Source organism: Balaenoptera musculus, chromosome 2, assembly GCF_009873245.2.
Source record: "Balaenoptera musculus isolate JJ_BM4_2016_0621 chromosome 2, mBalMus1.pri.v3, whole genome shotgun sequence".
NCBI lineage: Eukaryota > Metazoa > Chordata > Mammalia > Artiodactyla > Balaenopteridae > Balaenoptera > Balaenoptera musculus.
In genome coordinates, this window is record NC_045786.1 from 70513303 (window position 1) to 70526827 (window position 13525).

At 41.9% G+C, this 13525-nt stretch overlaps 1 protein-coding gene across 7 annotated transcripts in view; it reads right to left on the reverse strand.

The window, feature by feature from the left end:
- Positions 1 to 2364: 2364 nt before the first annotated feature.
- Positions 2365 to 13525, reverse strand: part of USP3 (ubiquitin specific peptidase 3) — a 227306-nt gene continuing 216145 nt past the window's right edge. For all 7 annotated transcript variants that reach the window (XM_036841463.1, XM_036841465.1, XM_036841462.1 and 4 more), the window contains 4 exons: positions 8704 to 8822; positions 7399 to 7512; positions 7174 to 7241; positions 2365 to 5871 (listed from right to left, as the gene is read on the reverse strand). In XM_036841463.1, the coding sequence (XP_036697358.1) occupies positions 5706 to 5871; positions 7174 to 7241; positions 7399 to 7512; positions 8704 to 8822 (467 nt within the window). In that variant the 3' untranslated portion in view covers positions 2365 to 5705. The remainder of the gene's footprint in view (positions 5872 to 7173; positions 7242 to 7398; positions 7513 to 8703; positions 8823 to 13525) is intronic.

Here is a 13525-nt window from a genome sequence, read left to right on the forward strand (position 1 = left end):
GGCATTTTCACTTGTGCTGCTGGCTAGACCACCTCTGTCTGGGCTTGCAGTCTCTACTCACTGGGAGGGACTCTAATTGTAAATAGTATGTTTTTGTCTCCTAGGACATCAATATGAGTCTTTTGCTCTACTCTTAGTAGGAAGCAGCCTGCTGTCTATGAAGAGCTAAGGGTGACGGTTTTGTGCTCAGAGGTGTAAGCAGAAGGCATGGGTGACGCTTTTCTCTGTTATTTTGTTCAGTATTGACGGTTTCCAGGCTAGGCTGAACTACCTTCAAATTCTGCTGCTCTCCTCCAGGCAAAGGGATTTCTTTGGTCTCCCAGTTGGCTGTATTTTTACCCTGAGCTTTTTCATAAAAGATTTGTCTTAAGTAGCTTATCTCTCCAAGGTTCTTCTGTGTGTGTCACGTTTTAAACTTAAGTTTACTTGGCTTTACATTTTTCCAAATATGTGTCCCGCTGTATCTAGTCTGTATTTCCCAAAATGTCAGGATGGATGAGGTAGCTCTTAATACAAAACTGCTTGAAACAATTTTAAGTTGAAGTATTTTACTCTTTTGCCCTTTAAGCCAGCCACACACCATCCTCCTTGTGAGTGATGCTTTTAGTTCCTGGAATTAAGCTGCTCGGCAAGTTGCCTGGAGGTCATTCATTAAGTTCTCCCTTCCTAAAGTAACTGAGATTTCTCAGTCCATGGATCCATTTTCTAATACTGCTTCACTCCCAGTCGTTCACCAGACCCTACCGCATTTCCCCTCCTGTGAACTCCTGGCTCTGCGTACTGGTTGGTTGGTTTGTGGGCTACAGTAGTGAGACGAGGAACCATTTTTCCTCTGCTGGACCAGGGAACACCACCTCAGTGGTTACCTTTGTCCCTTTTCCCACATAATTAGAATGGGAAGGAATGGGAATACTTTGTTTCCACTTGTGTGGAGTAACACAGATGAGGCACATACGGCAGACCCTCTTCGGGAACTAAGGCTCGATCGGACCTGGTACAGCTTTGCCTGTAAAAGCAGAATGCAGCCTAGAGGAGAAAGAAGCCGTCCTAGCCAGCTCCCTTGCGCTGAGGAGCCAGTCTCAGTGGCCCCCTGTGCCTCAGGTACCCCGCCACTGCCGAGGCAAAGTGGAAGGGGTGACTTTTCTTAAAAACAACATGAACCAAGAAACAGCCAAAAGGAAGATGTGTTTCTCGAGGAAAGGTTAACTAGGAGCTGCTCATATTTCAAGCTAATCATTTTAATTGTTCAAATTACAGCTGACAGCCAGAGTCCCTCTTTGGGCTCTAGCTACACTCACCCACTAAAACGGTACTGCTGCACCAGAGGCGGATTTGCTAGAAAGCCTTATTATCCCCACTTTCCCTCCCAAATCCTTTCCAAACCAGTACTTTTTAGAGGGCCGATCCCTGGAAGTAGTTGGTTCTTTCACCTTCCTAAAAGGCAGAGCCGTGTTAAGTGTGCTGGCCACAGGGGAGAGTCATTGTGGTTCCTGGTGGCTTCCAAGCTGCACTCCCGCAGCTCTGCTCGAACAGCAAAAGGTGGGCAGGGTGAACGTTCGGAGCCTGGCCTCTTCGCTGCTTGTCCCGTGGGGTTGTAGGGAGCACCCCAGAATGCAGGGTGGGCCCCTGTGCATGCCTGCCTGCAGGGAGGGATCTGGCTTACGGCCTGGGTGGTGTGACAGCAGCTCCCCCCAGCTCCTCCCTTTCCACCTGTGGAGCTCAGCTCCGTGGCTGCAGCAGTATCTGCTATGGCCTCTGACCAGCACAGCTGCCAAAAGGAGACGTGTGACATGGGAACTGGAGGCAAAACCATTTGGGCTGCAGGCGCCTTTGTCTTCAGTTTAAGAAGACTGATAGAAACAGGCAAATAAGTAACACAGGAAAACGATGGGTGTGGACACAGGGTGGGTCTTGGGTTTTTTGCTTGTTTGCAGGGGACATAGGGGCAGAGAGGGGTGTAAAGCAGAAATATTTATTTTTTAACAATGGCACTTGTTTGCCTGTTTGGCTTTAAAAGGCGATCCTTTGCTCGGAGCCCCAAACCTAGTTCCTCTGGCTCCGAAGGAGTCAAGTGGACCTCATTTTTATAAAGTCAGTGTCACAAGGAAAGACAGGATGAAGTCACTCCGTGCGGGTGAGCTCCCTCAGGACCTGAATGCAGGCACTAGAGGATCTCTCCCACCACCCCCCTGCCCCTCCAGGTCACTCCATCTGGGCCCGTGTGCACCAGCAGCCTCAGATGGTGAGGGGTCTGTAAAAACCTACTACTACCGGTTGACTGACTCTAACGGCCTGTAGCTTGAGCTAAGTACATCATCACTTACTATGCTTCACTGAAAGGTGTTCAGAAATAATAGTCAAAAGGAAAGAGACCAGATCTTTAATGATACTTTCCATAAAACAGTTCAGGTTGGTGAAGCAGAAAAGGGATGTGATTACAACTTAAATGAAATCAGTCACTTGCACAGTTAAACCTCTCAGCATCATACAGACTAGGTTTTAGTGGAAATGATTACGTCACACACAACCAACACTCACAGAGGGCAGTCTGGAGTCCGTCACAGTCAGACCTGAGGGGGAAGGTACTGCACCCGTGAGGTGATGCACAGACCTTGGACCACAGCGTGACGCCACCCACGCCCACCCCTTCCTGTGCTATGGGCACCTTCCTGCGGCCATACGCTCATCCCTTGGGACCCATGCCCTGGATGCAGGAACGGACTTTGCTCAGGAGCTTCTCCAGGGCCTGTGTGAAGAGGCCACTTCAACAGGGGGGATGTGAGAAAGTTTAGGGGACGGTGGAGGTGGAAGTGGGATAAGTATATCTAAATAGACTTATGTACATACACTAAACCAATGAAGAAGAGGTTTGGCTTTAAGAAATAAATATGTCCCCAACCCCAGAAACCAAGCTGCTGAGCAGGTTCCACAGGTGAGATACACATTTAACACTTAACCAGGGCCCATATACTTTACTGGTTTTATTCTATTACATTTGTCATCACTAGACACTGAGTAGAATACAGTGGATAAGCAAAAGTTTCTCCACCATGGAGAGAGATTTGTGTTGCCACAAACTGTTTCTGTCACCCACCTGTGTGGGAGGACTTCTGAGAAAGTTTTCTTGTTCCGAGGAGCCCTGTGACTCGGCCTGAGGCCCTGCCTCAGCACTGCTCTCTGAGCGAGAAGCCACAAACATGCTAGAGACAACACGGCACAAGGGAAGAGCCCCGAAGAGCACGAAGTCAGCTTTTGAAATAGGCGTGATAAAGCTGCACAGTTAAATTTTCAAAATACAGATAGGCACATTTACATCACTGGTGTTCAAGTGCACAGTTCACATGGATCCAATCACTTTTCCAAAGAACCTTCATGATATCCTTCAAACCTGTCTGCTGAAGTAAAATCAAGAAATAAAAACACTACAGAATTCAGAGAGGAGATGTGTTCATTTCCTAAGCCAACAGTGTTGCCTGTGTGAGGACCACTTTCCCCAACAAAGTAGTCTAGTCTGTTGTAAGTTCCATTTGGTATAAAGGCCACTTTCCTCCATCAACACTGCCCGAGGCTTTCTTGCTGGAGTTATAACTGCTGCCTGTCCAGAGACTAATGATTTAAGTGCAAATGTTAGAAGTTACAGCTGTGTACCTTCTAAACAGAAGATCCTGGACTCATAGGAGCGAGATCAAAGGAGATGCACGTTTCAAGTTCAATGACATGTGGTGTTAATGTACTGATATAGTAGATCAAATTATGTGAAACTGTCATTTTTGTAGATCAAAAACAGTCAAATAGAATTTCACATGGCTCGACCTGTGTAATTTAACATTGTGAACTGTTTTAAATACATGTTTCCCTCTTAATTCTAGGCTCTCTGTTTCTAAGTTGTAAGACTTAAACACGATGGCAGAGCTTTTTTCTCTGGAGTGAAAGTGCAGACCAGTGCTGTCTGAGAGGGTTCTGCACACAGGTGGAACTGTCCCAGACCACAGGGCGGTCCTGTGCCACGTGTGGCTGCTGAGCATTTGAAATGTGGCCAGTGTGACTGGAGAACTGAGTTTTTAATTTATTTTTAATTAAAATTAACATTTAGCTAACCATATGTGGCCAGTGACTGCTGTATTGGACAGTGCAGTTTAGACATAATTGTAATTTGCTCCTAGTTAAAGTATATAGCAGATGTGTTCTGCTCTGAGAAAATGTGGGATTTATCCGGCCAATATTAAAGTGGAAATGGAGCACATCTGCTCCTGCAACTGCAAATATCCGACCTAGGAGGATAGCCACCCAACTTTCTTTTACATTCATACACTTAAATTATCTGGACTATTTTTTTCTTTTAACAGAAAAACAAGAATAGCAAAAAGTCCGGTTGGCTGGCTTAACATGAAATACATTCTGCCCCTTGTAACAACTTGTAGAGAATTGGGAAGGGAGGAAAATAATGATTGGGACAAGGAATGAACATGAAAATGTGCGTGCTGGCTTGGAGCACTTGCAGAAAGCACAGTTACCTTCATTAGATGGGATGCTGGTTCCAGATTTCAGTTTGAGTTAAATCTAAATAGTGCTGGTGCCTATTTTTCTTGAAAATTTAAAACAGACTACTAACCTCAAGAATAGAAACTCTACTTATTCAAAGTGAAAATATTTTCAGTTGCTCTGCTATGAGGATAGGCCAATAAGAGTTGTTAAAACTTAGACTAGTAAAGACTTTAGTTTCCTTCTGTGGAAGCAGACCCCACAGTATTACCCGATGTTTAGGTGATGGTCAGAATCAACTCTGGAGGGTAGCATCTCAACCTCAGGTGACCAACCAAGTAAGAAGTAAGACTACAGTGGACATGCAGTTAATCCCAGTGCTACAGCTAACGGGGAATTAGGTGCTGACTCAAAACGGCGAACAGAAGCTACGGTTTCACGGCAGTGGATAAATAACACCTGGATAACATGTAGCCGAGTCATGGAATTTTTTAAACACTTAAGTGTATTTGGCCTTACTGGGAGTTTTCAGTACCCCTATCTCTATGAAAATACCCCAAAACCAAAAAAAAAAAAAAAAGGTAATTCTTGAATTTGCAATATAGTTACAACTGAACCAACAAATTTAGTTAGTGCTGATAAACAGCAGCTTTGAGAGATACGAAGAGCAGCAATTACTGGTCTACTTAATGATGCCCTTTCAGTTATCTTTTACAAGGAAAAAGAATGATTACTGAGCAGTCACTGAAATCTCGTGGGCCACAAATTATGTGCACACAGGATCCTTGATTTTGAGCCAACCTGATCTCCGTTACAGCTGTGAGAAGGCAGCAGGTGGTTACGTTGCTCTTCATGATCAGGAACATACCTTTCTTTCAGCATGTGAGAGTAACAATGCATTGATGTAAATGTGCCTCAAAGTGAGAACTGAACATTAATATAAAAAAGTCAAATAGAACTAAGTTCTTGAAACTACATATAAAAACTGAATTATTACAACTAAAGCAGCAAATCAAAATATCTGCTGAGGTTTTCTGGTAGAACTAAAAAAAAAAATTAGTTGGTGCCCATGTTCAATAAGTCACTACCATTGACAAAATAAAACTAAACCCAAAATAGGAAACTGAAAAGTGCATAATGAAATTAAATCTTGGATCAAGTATTTATGGAAAATTGGAAATGTTTGTCCCGTATAGTTGACGAATAATGATTTGGAGGAGGTATTAAAGTTTATCCGACCCAGCTTTGGCCTGGCGTTCCACATAAAACAGGATGTAGGCCTTGGCCTTCACGACGGTGTCTTCGTCAGTCAGTGTTACAGTACTGTCATTGAAATGGAACCAGCGACCTTCGTGAGTTGCATATGCTGTGTAATGTCCAGAACCGACCCTGTAAGGAGAGGTCAAATGATCAAAGGAAAAGACTACAGAAATCACAAAAGAATCTACACAGCCATATAAATTATTAGGTAGACAATAAATTTTAATAAGTACTGTAATTGGAGAATAAATCCTAGAGGCTTGTAATTTAAGATGGTTGCTTGGGCTCATGTGTTTATCTTCTCAAAACTCATTGAAATGACAAGGAATATATTGACACTGGAAAACAGGGAAGAGTGCCATGGACTGACCAGAAATTGAGGATTTTTTAGGACACACAAAGCAGTGTTTACATGGTACTGGATTAACAGAGAAACCAAACAGTGAAGGAGCTCTCAACCTAACAAGCAGAGGTCAAAGCCTATGGAAACATGGAAAACTGAGGACCAGATTTCCTATCAAAGTCTTAGAAGAAACCTGAGCATAAGACAGAAATCTGCCGCCAGGGAAGCACTTTCCCTCCTACTTTGGCCATCAAAGGCTTTTCTCTCTCAGCATGACCCCCCCACTCACACATGGAGCCCCAGAGTCAGTCCTCCCGGGTAGGAGAAAGCCTATAGATAGAACAGAGACCTTCATAAACTGCTAGAAAAACCCTTACAACAACATTTCCATGAGCTGAAGACATCAGACTAAGAGTGCCCCTGTCAACTACCAAAGAGAAATGCATCTGATGTAATTTCTTAGGTCCAAAGAAAAAAACAAATGAGAATCAGACGCGTAGTGGACTTGTCACTTATAACTATGAATGGTGAAGTCAGTGGAGCAATGTCTACAAAGTTCAGAGGGAAAAGGATTTTCAACATGGATAGCGGTTTGCCAAGTCTGAAGGTAAAATTGCCATTCTCAAGCAGACCAGAAATAAGGTATATACCCCTAATACAGACTTTCAGGGGAAAAAAGTAATCGAGAATGTCATTTAACAAAATAAGAAATGCACCTTTAAAGTAGATGACGTGAAGTAAAGTTCTAAATAATCCCCCATTTCCCCCCATTTAAATATCAATTGGCCAAGGAAATCAACAGCTTTGGAGTAAAGACTACTCAGGATTTTGTGGACAATAGACTGGTTCCGAATGCTGGGCTCAAATGAACCCTTCTCCATTTTGCTTTCATGCACCTTCTCTTCATGCTTTGCAACATCCTCAGGAATATTCTTTCCCACCAAGATTGAAGGAAAGTTCTACTTCACCCACTTTAATGAATCTGAATCTACTGTATAGGGAGTCTGGGGAGGGTTATCGGGAGTGGTACAAAATTGTGGCTCTTCACTCTGTATTCCCAGCCCTGAGAAGCCTGCTGGCATACTCACCCGGAACCATGGTGCACCACCACAGCAGCAAGGTCGTAGAGGCAGTTCTCCGGGCCACTGTTCTCAGGCTACAGAACAAGGGAGAAGGTATACCAGGACTGAGTTAGGAGCAGTGGTCAGTGACATCAGCGTCTCCCTACCTCAGTGACCTCTACCCTCTCTGTGAAGACTTAATTTTACTGAAGAGCCATCTTTTCACCAGGCTAACAAAGGTAATTACCTTACCTCTAGTAAGTAGCATTTCATGTCTAGGCCTCGCAGGGGAAATTCTACATATGTATCAACTTTGTTTCTTAAATATGCTGTCCAATGAAATCTTTTCAAATGTAAGCATAGCACCTGGATGAGAGATAAAGACAAAAATTATAAACAATTTACCTTTCAATCAAAATTAGCTACTTGGTACTAATGTCTCTTAAATAATATTTTAGGTGGCCTACTACTTTTTCTTTTGATTCTTGATATTCGTTTCTTCCATGAATACCTTATTGTGGTAGTGTGATTTATAACAGTATTTTTTTAGTCTTTGTCTCCTTTCCTGGTACAGAGCTTCTAAAAGCCTTGAAATTTTCTAAGTGAGGAGAGCCATGAAGGTGTCTTTTTATGTTAATGAGGTATGGGCGCTTGTTGCCAAGAGAACCAATCAAGAGGTGAGAGAGTTGGAACTTTCAGTCCCACCCCCCCTACCCCCAAGAGGGGAGAGGGACTGGAGTTTGAATGATCAGCAGTGGCCGGTGATGTAATCAGTCGGCCTGTGTAATGAAGCCCAAAAGGACAGGGTTTGGAGAGCTTCTAGGTTGGGGAACCAGAGCTCTTCCACGTGCCACCATGCTGGGCCCCAAACTCCGTGAGGACAGAAGCTCGTTTGTTCAGGACTTTGCCCTTTGTATCTCTTCATCTGGTTGTTGATTTGTATCCTTTAACGTCCTTTGTCATAAATTGGTAATCTAGTGAGCAAACGGGTTTCCTGCGTTCTGTGAGCTGCTCTAGCAAATTAATAGAACCCAAGGAGGGGGTCATGGGAACCTCTGATTTATAACTAGTCGGTCACAAGTAGGGGTAACAATGTGAACTTGCGACTGGTGTCTGAAGTCCAGGGAAAGGGTCATAGGAACCCTCAATCTGTAGTTTGTCGTTGAGAAGCATAATGCACAAAGTAACAACCTGGGCTTGTGATTGGTGTCTGATGTGGAGGGTGGTCTTGTGGGACTGAGCCCTTACCCTGTGGAATCTGATGCTATCTCTGGGTAGATAGTGTCAGAATTGAGTTCAATTGTAGGACACCCATGGTGTCAGAGAAGTGCTTGTTAGTGGTGTGGTGGGAAAAAAAACCTCCACACATTGTAAATAGTGATTAGGACACATTTACTTATGAATTCTTAAAGGATGTATTTAGTTTTACTGAAAACCTTAGAGACCAATGCAGAACAGATTATATAAGTATAAAGTTAGAAAAATAATTTGTCTTCCAGTCAGTCATAAGCATTTTTTCCCTCAAAATTGCATTATAATTTGAAACTCAACACTTACCTTGGGTAGTTTCTGAATCCAAAACTTTTTAGTGGACTTTTGTTTCTTCTTGCACTTGTGGCACATATATAACTCTGTCTCATCAAGTTCTTCTAAGTCGGTAAAACTGCGAAGACAATCTAAAACCAAATTGATTTTGGCAGCATTAAAACAGGATGTCTTTTATAGAGGCAGTGTACTGTAGGAAGAAAAGACTATGAACTTCAAAGCTGAACAACTCATGTTCATATCTCAGCTTTATTAGCTATATGACCTTAGAAGAGTCAGCCTTTCTCAGTTGCAAAATGGAGACCAAAAAAAAAAGTCTACATTGAAGGACTGTTGTGAGGAAGAGAAATAACATGTATAATGTGCCTGGCATCATGTCTAATAATCTGATGATGATCAATTCATGACAGATGGTATTACCGTAGTTGGGTTTACTATTATTAGTAAAAGAATTAATCTGGATAATTCTGATAAAAATGGTTCCCTAATGAAATCAAGGTTCAAAGAGCAATTTTCTCTCAGTATCTTACATAACAAAGGACAAAGCCCCAAGTTCATAAAAATGTCAAGTTTAGCTCATTTTCACAGTCATAACTTAATAAACATACACTACAGAAGGCTGCATTATTGACCTTCCTATTGTATCTCCAGTGAATCCTTTGCTTCACACACTACTCAGGATCCCCTAGATCAACCACAGCTATATTTTTTTCTTTTAAAGATTTAACTGTGTAATCTGGGATTTGGTAAACTTTGGCCCCAAGCCAAATCCAGCCACCTGGTTTTGTAAATAAAATTTGGAACATAACCACACCCACTCATTTATATACTCTGTGGCCGCTTTTACACTCCAACAGCAGAACTGAGTAGCTGTGACGTAGACCTTATTTGCTGTAAAGCCTAAAAAAATTACCATCTGGCCCTTTATAGAAAAAGTTTGCCAAATCTTGGCAAAATTAGTAGTATATTCAGATGTATCAATAAAATGTGTGTATTGTTCTGTGAGAATAAATATTTTTTGAGAGAAGAATATGAATGCCTATGTACTCACCACTCCAGTAAGGAAATGGACTCTCTCGTACTCGAGGAGCCAGTTTATGTGCATGGCATCCCCTAGAGTTGTTCAGGGGGCAGCCTGTGCGGCAGCCCTGTTAAGAGCTTCCTGAGTGCCTCATCCCAATCAACCCTCCCCCAACCCCAGAAGTAGTCATTATCCTGACCTCCGTTTAATCATTTCTTGGCATGTCTTTATATTCCATATATATGCATTTATGCATCTTTAAACAGTATACTGTTTGGTTTGAGAAGTTGGGTCGCAAGCACAAACCTAGCGTTATAAGGAAAGGCAACACTCTCGCTGTACTCAGAGTCTCCAAGTCACAGTCAGCCTTGGCACTAGAGAGAGTGTAAGAAAGAGCCCTTCAGGGGAGTTAGTGGGACAAGGTCTAGCAGGGATTAGATGTGGGCCGGGTTCTACACAGGCCAGCATGTAGCCAGAGGCCCATGTCTCTTTTCTTTTTTTAAGCATACTTTTTAAAGCATAACATACTATATTAGCTTCAGGTGTATAATATAATGATTCAATATTTGTATATATTGTAAAATGATCACAATAAATCTAGTTACCTTTAGTCACCATATATGTTTCAAATTTTTTTCTTCTGATGAGAACTTTTAAGATTTACCCTCTTAGTGACTTCCAAATATGCAATACAGTATAACCTATAGTTAGCATGCTATACATTACATCCCTGTGACTTTATAAGTGCAAGTTTGTACCTTTTGACCCCCTTCACCCATTTTACCCACCCTCCACCCCGATTCTGGCACCCATCAATCTGTTCTCTTTATCTATGAGCTTGTTTTTTGTTTGTTTTTGTTTTTTAGATTCCATACATAAGTGAGATCATATGGTATTTGTCTTTCTCTGCCTGACTTATTTCACTTAGCACAATGCCCTCAAGATCCATCCATGTTGTCCCAAATGGCAAGATTTCATTCTTTTTCTTTTTGGCTGCGTTCGGTCTTCGTTGCTGCACGCGGGCTTTTCTCTAGTTGTGGTGAGCGGGGGCTACTCTTCGTTGTGGTGCACGGGTTTCTCATTGCGGCGGCTTCTCTTGTGGAGCACGGGCTCTAGGCGTGCAGGCTTCAGTAGTTGCAGCACGTGGGCTCAGTAGTTGTGGCTCTCAGGCTCTAGAGCACAGGCTCAGTAGTTGTGGTGCACGGGCTTAGGTGCTCTGCAGCATGTGGGATCTTCCTGGACCAGGGATCGAACCTGTGTCCCCTACGTTGGCAGGCGGATTCATAACCACTGCGCCACCAGGGAAGTCCAAAGATTTCATTCTTTCTCAGGGCTGAATTATATTCCATTGTGCATGTGAGTGAGTGAGAGAGTGTGTGTGTGTGTGTGTGTGTGTATGTATCACATTTTCTTTACCCATTCATCCATCAGTGGACACTTAGGTTGTTTCCATATCTTGGCTGTTGTAAATAATGCTGCAATGAACATGAGGGTGCATATATCTTTTGAAATTAGTGTTTTTGTTTTCTTTGGATAAATACCCAGAAGTGGAATTGCTGGATCATATGGTAGTTCTATTTTTAATTTTTTGAGGAACCTCCATACTGTTTTCCATAGTGGCTGCACCAATTTACAATCCCACTAACAGTGTATGAGGGTTCCCTTTTCTCTACATCCTCCTCAACACTTGTTATTTGTTGTCTTCTTGATGACAGCCATTCTTACAGGTGTGAGGTGGTATTTCATTGTGGTTTTGATTTTTATTTCCCTGATAATGATGTTGAGCATATTTTCATATACCTGTTGGCCCTCTGTATGTCTTCTTTGGAAAAATGTCTATTCAGATCTTCTGCCCATTCCTTCAGCTGACTCTTTTTTTTTTAAAATTTATTATTTTATTTATTTATTTTTGGCTGCGTTGGGTCTTCGTTGCTGTGTGCGGGCTTTCTCTAGTTGGCGGCAAGCGGGGGCTTCATTGCGGTGAACGGGCTTCTCATTGTGGTGTCTTCTCTTGTTGCAGTTGCAGAGCACGGGCTATAGGTGCACGGGCTTCAGTAGTTGTGGCATGTGGGCTCAGTAGTTGTGGCTCATGGGCTCTAGAGCACAGGCTCAGTAGTTGTGGCACACAGGCTTAGCTGCTTTGCGGCATGTGGGATCTTCCCGGACCAGGGCTCAAACCTGTGTCCCCTGCACTGGCAGGTGGATTCTTAACCACTCTGCCACCAGGGAAGCCCCCTTCAGCTGACTCAATGCAGGTTTAAACTATGCAGGTCCACTCATATACAGGTATTTTTAGTAGTAAATACTACAGTACTACATGGTCTGTGGTTGGTTGAATCCATGGATGCAGAAGAACTGTGGACATGAAGGGCTGACTATAAATTATACATGGACTAACCCCCTCATTGCTCTAGTGTCGACTGCAATCAGATTGTTTTCTCTGCTTTTGAGTTGTGCAAGTGTTTTATATATTTTGGATATTAACCCCTTATCAGATATATGATGCAAATTCAGTAGGTTGCTTTTTCATTTTGTTGATGATTTCCTTTGCTGTGCAGAAGCTTTTTAGTTTAATGTAGTCCCACTTGTTTGTTTTTGTTTTTGTTGCCTTTGCTTTTGGAGTCAGATCCAGAAAATCATCACCAAGACTGAGGTCAAGGAACTTACTGTGTATGTTTTCTTCTAGGGATTTTAGGGTTTCAGGTCTTACATTCAATTCTTTAATCCATTTTGAGTTAATCTGTGTGTAAGATAGTGGTCCAGTTTCATTCTTTTACATATGGCTGTCTGGTTTTCCAAACACCATTTATTGAAGAGATGGTCCTTTCCCCATTGCATATTCTTGGCTCCTTTGTCATAACTTAACTGACCATGTATGCATGGTTTATTTCTGGGTTCTCTATTCTGTTCCATTGATCTATGTGTCTGTGTTTGTGCCAATACCATACTGTTTTGATGACTGTAACTTTGTATATAGTTTGAAATCAAGGAGCATAATACCTCCAGCTTTGTTCTTTTTTTCTCTAGTTGCTTTGGCTATTCGGGGTCATTTGTGATTCCATACAAATTTTAGAATTATTTGTTCTAGTTCTGTGAATAATGCCATTGGTATTTTCGTAGGGATTGTACTGAATCTGTAGATTGTCTTGGGTATTATGGTCATTGTAACCATTGATTCTTCCAATCTGTGAGCACAGTATATCTATATCTTTCCATCTGTTTGTGTCATCTTCAATTTCTTTTATCACTGTCTTGTAATTTTCCAAGTACATGTCTTTTATTTTTATTTTATTTTTATTAATTTTTATTGGAGTATGGTTGCTTTACAATGTTGTGTTAGCCTCCACTGCACAACAAAATGAATCAGCCATACACATACAGATATCCCCTCCCTTTTGGACTTCCCTCCCATTTAGGTAGAGTTCTCTGTGCTATACAGTATGTTCCCATCAGTTGTCTCTTTTATACATAATATCAATGATGTATATGCAAGTACATGTCTTTTACATCCTTGGTTGGATTTATTTCTAAGTATTTTATTCTTTTTTGATGTGGTTGTAAATGGTATTGTTTTCTTAATTTCTCTTTCTGATAGTTCATTATTAACATATAGAAATGCAACAGGTTTTTGTATGTTGATTTTGTATCCTGCAACTTTACTGAATTTGTTTAATTCTAACAGTTTTTTGGTGGAGTCTTTGGCATTTTCTATATATAATATGTCATCTGCAAATAGTGACAGTTTCACATCTTCCTTTCTGATTTGAATGCCCTTATTTCTTTTTCTTGCCTAACTGCTCTGGCTAGGTCTTC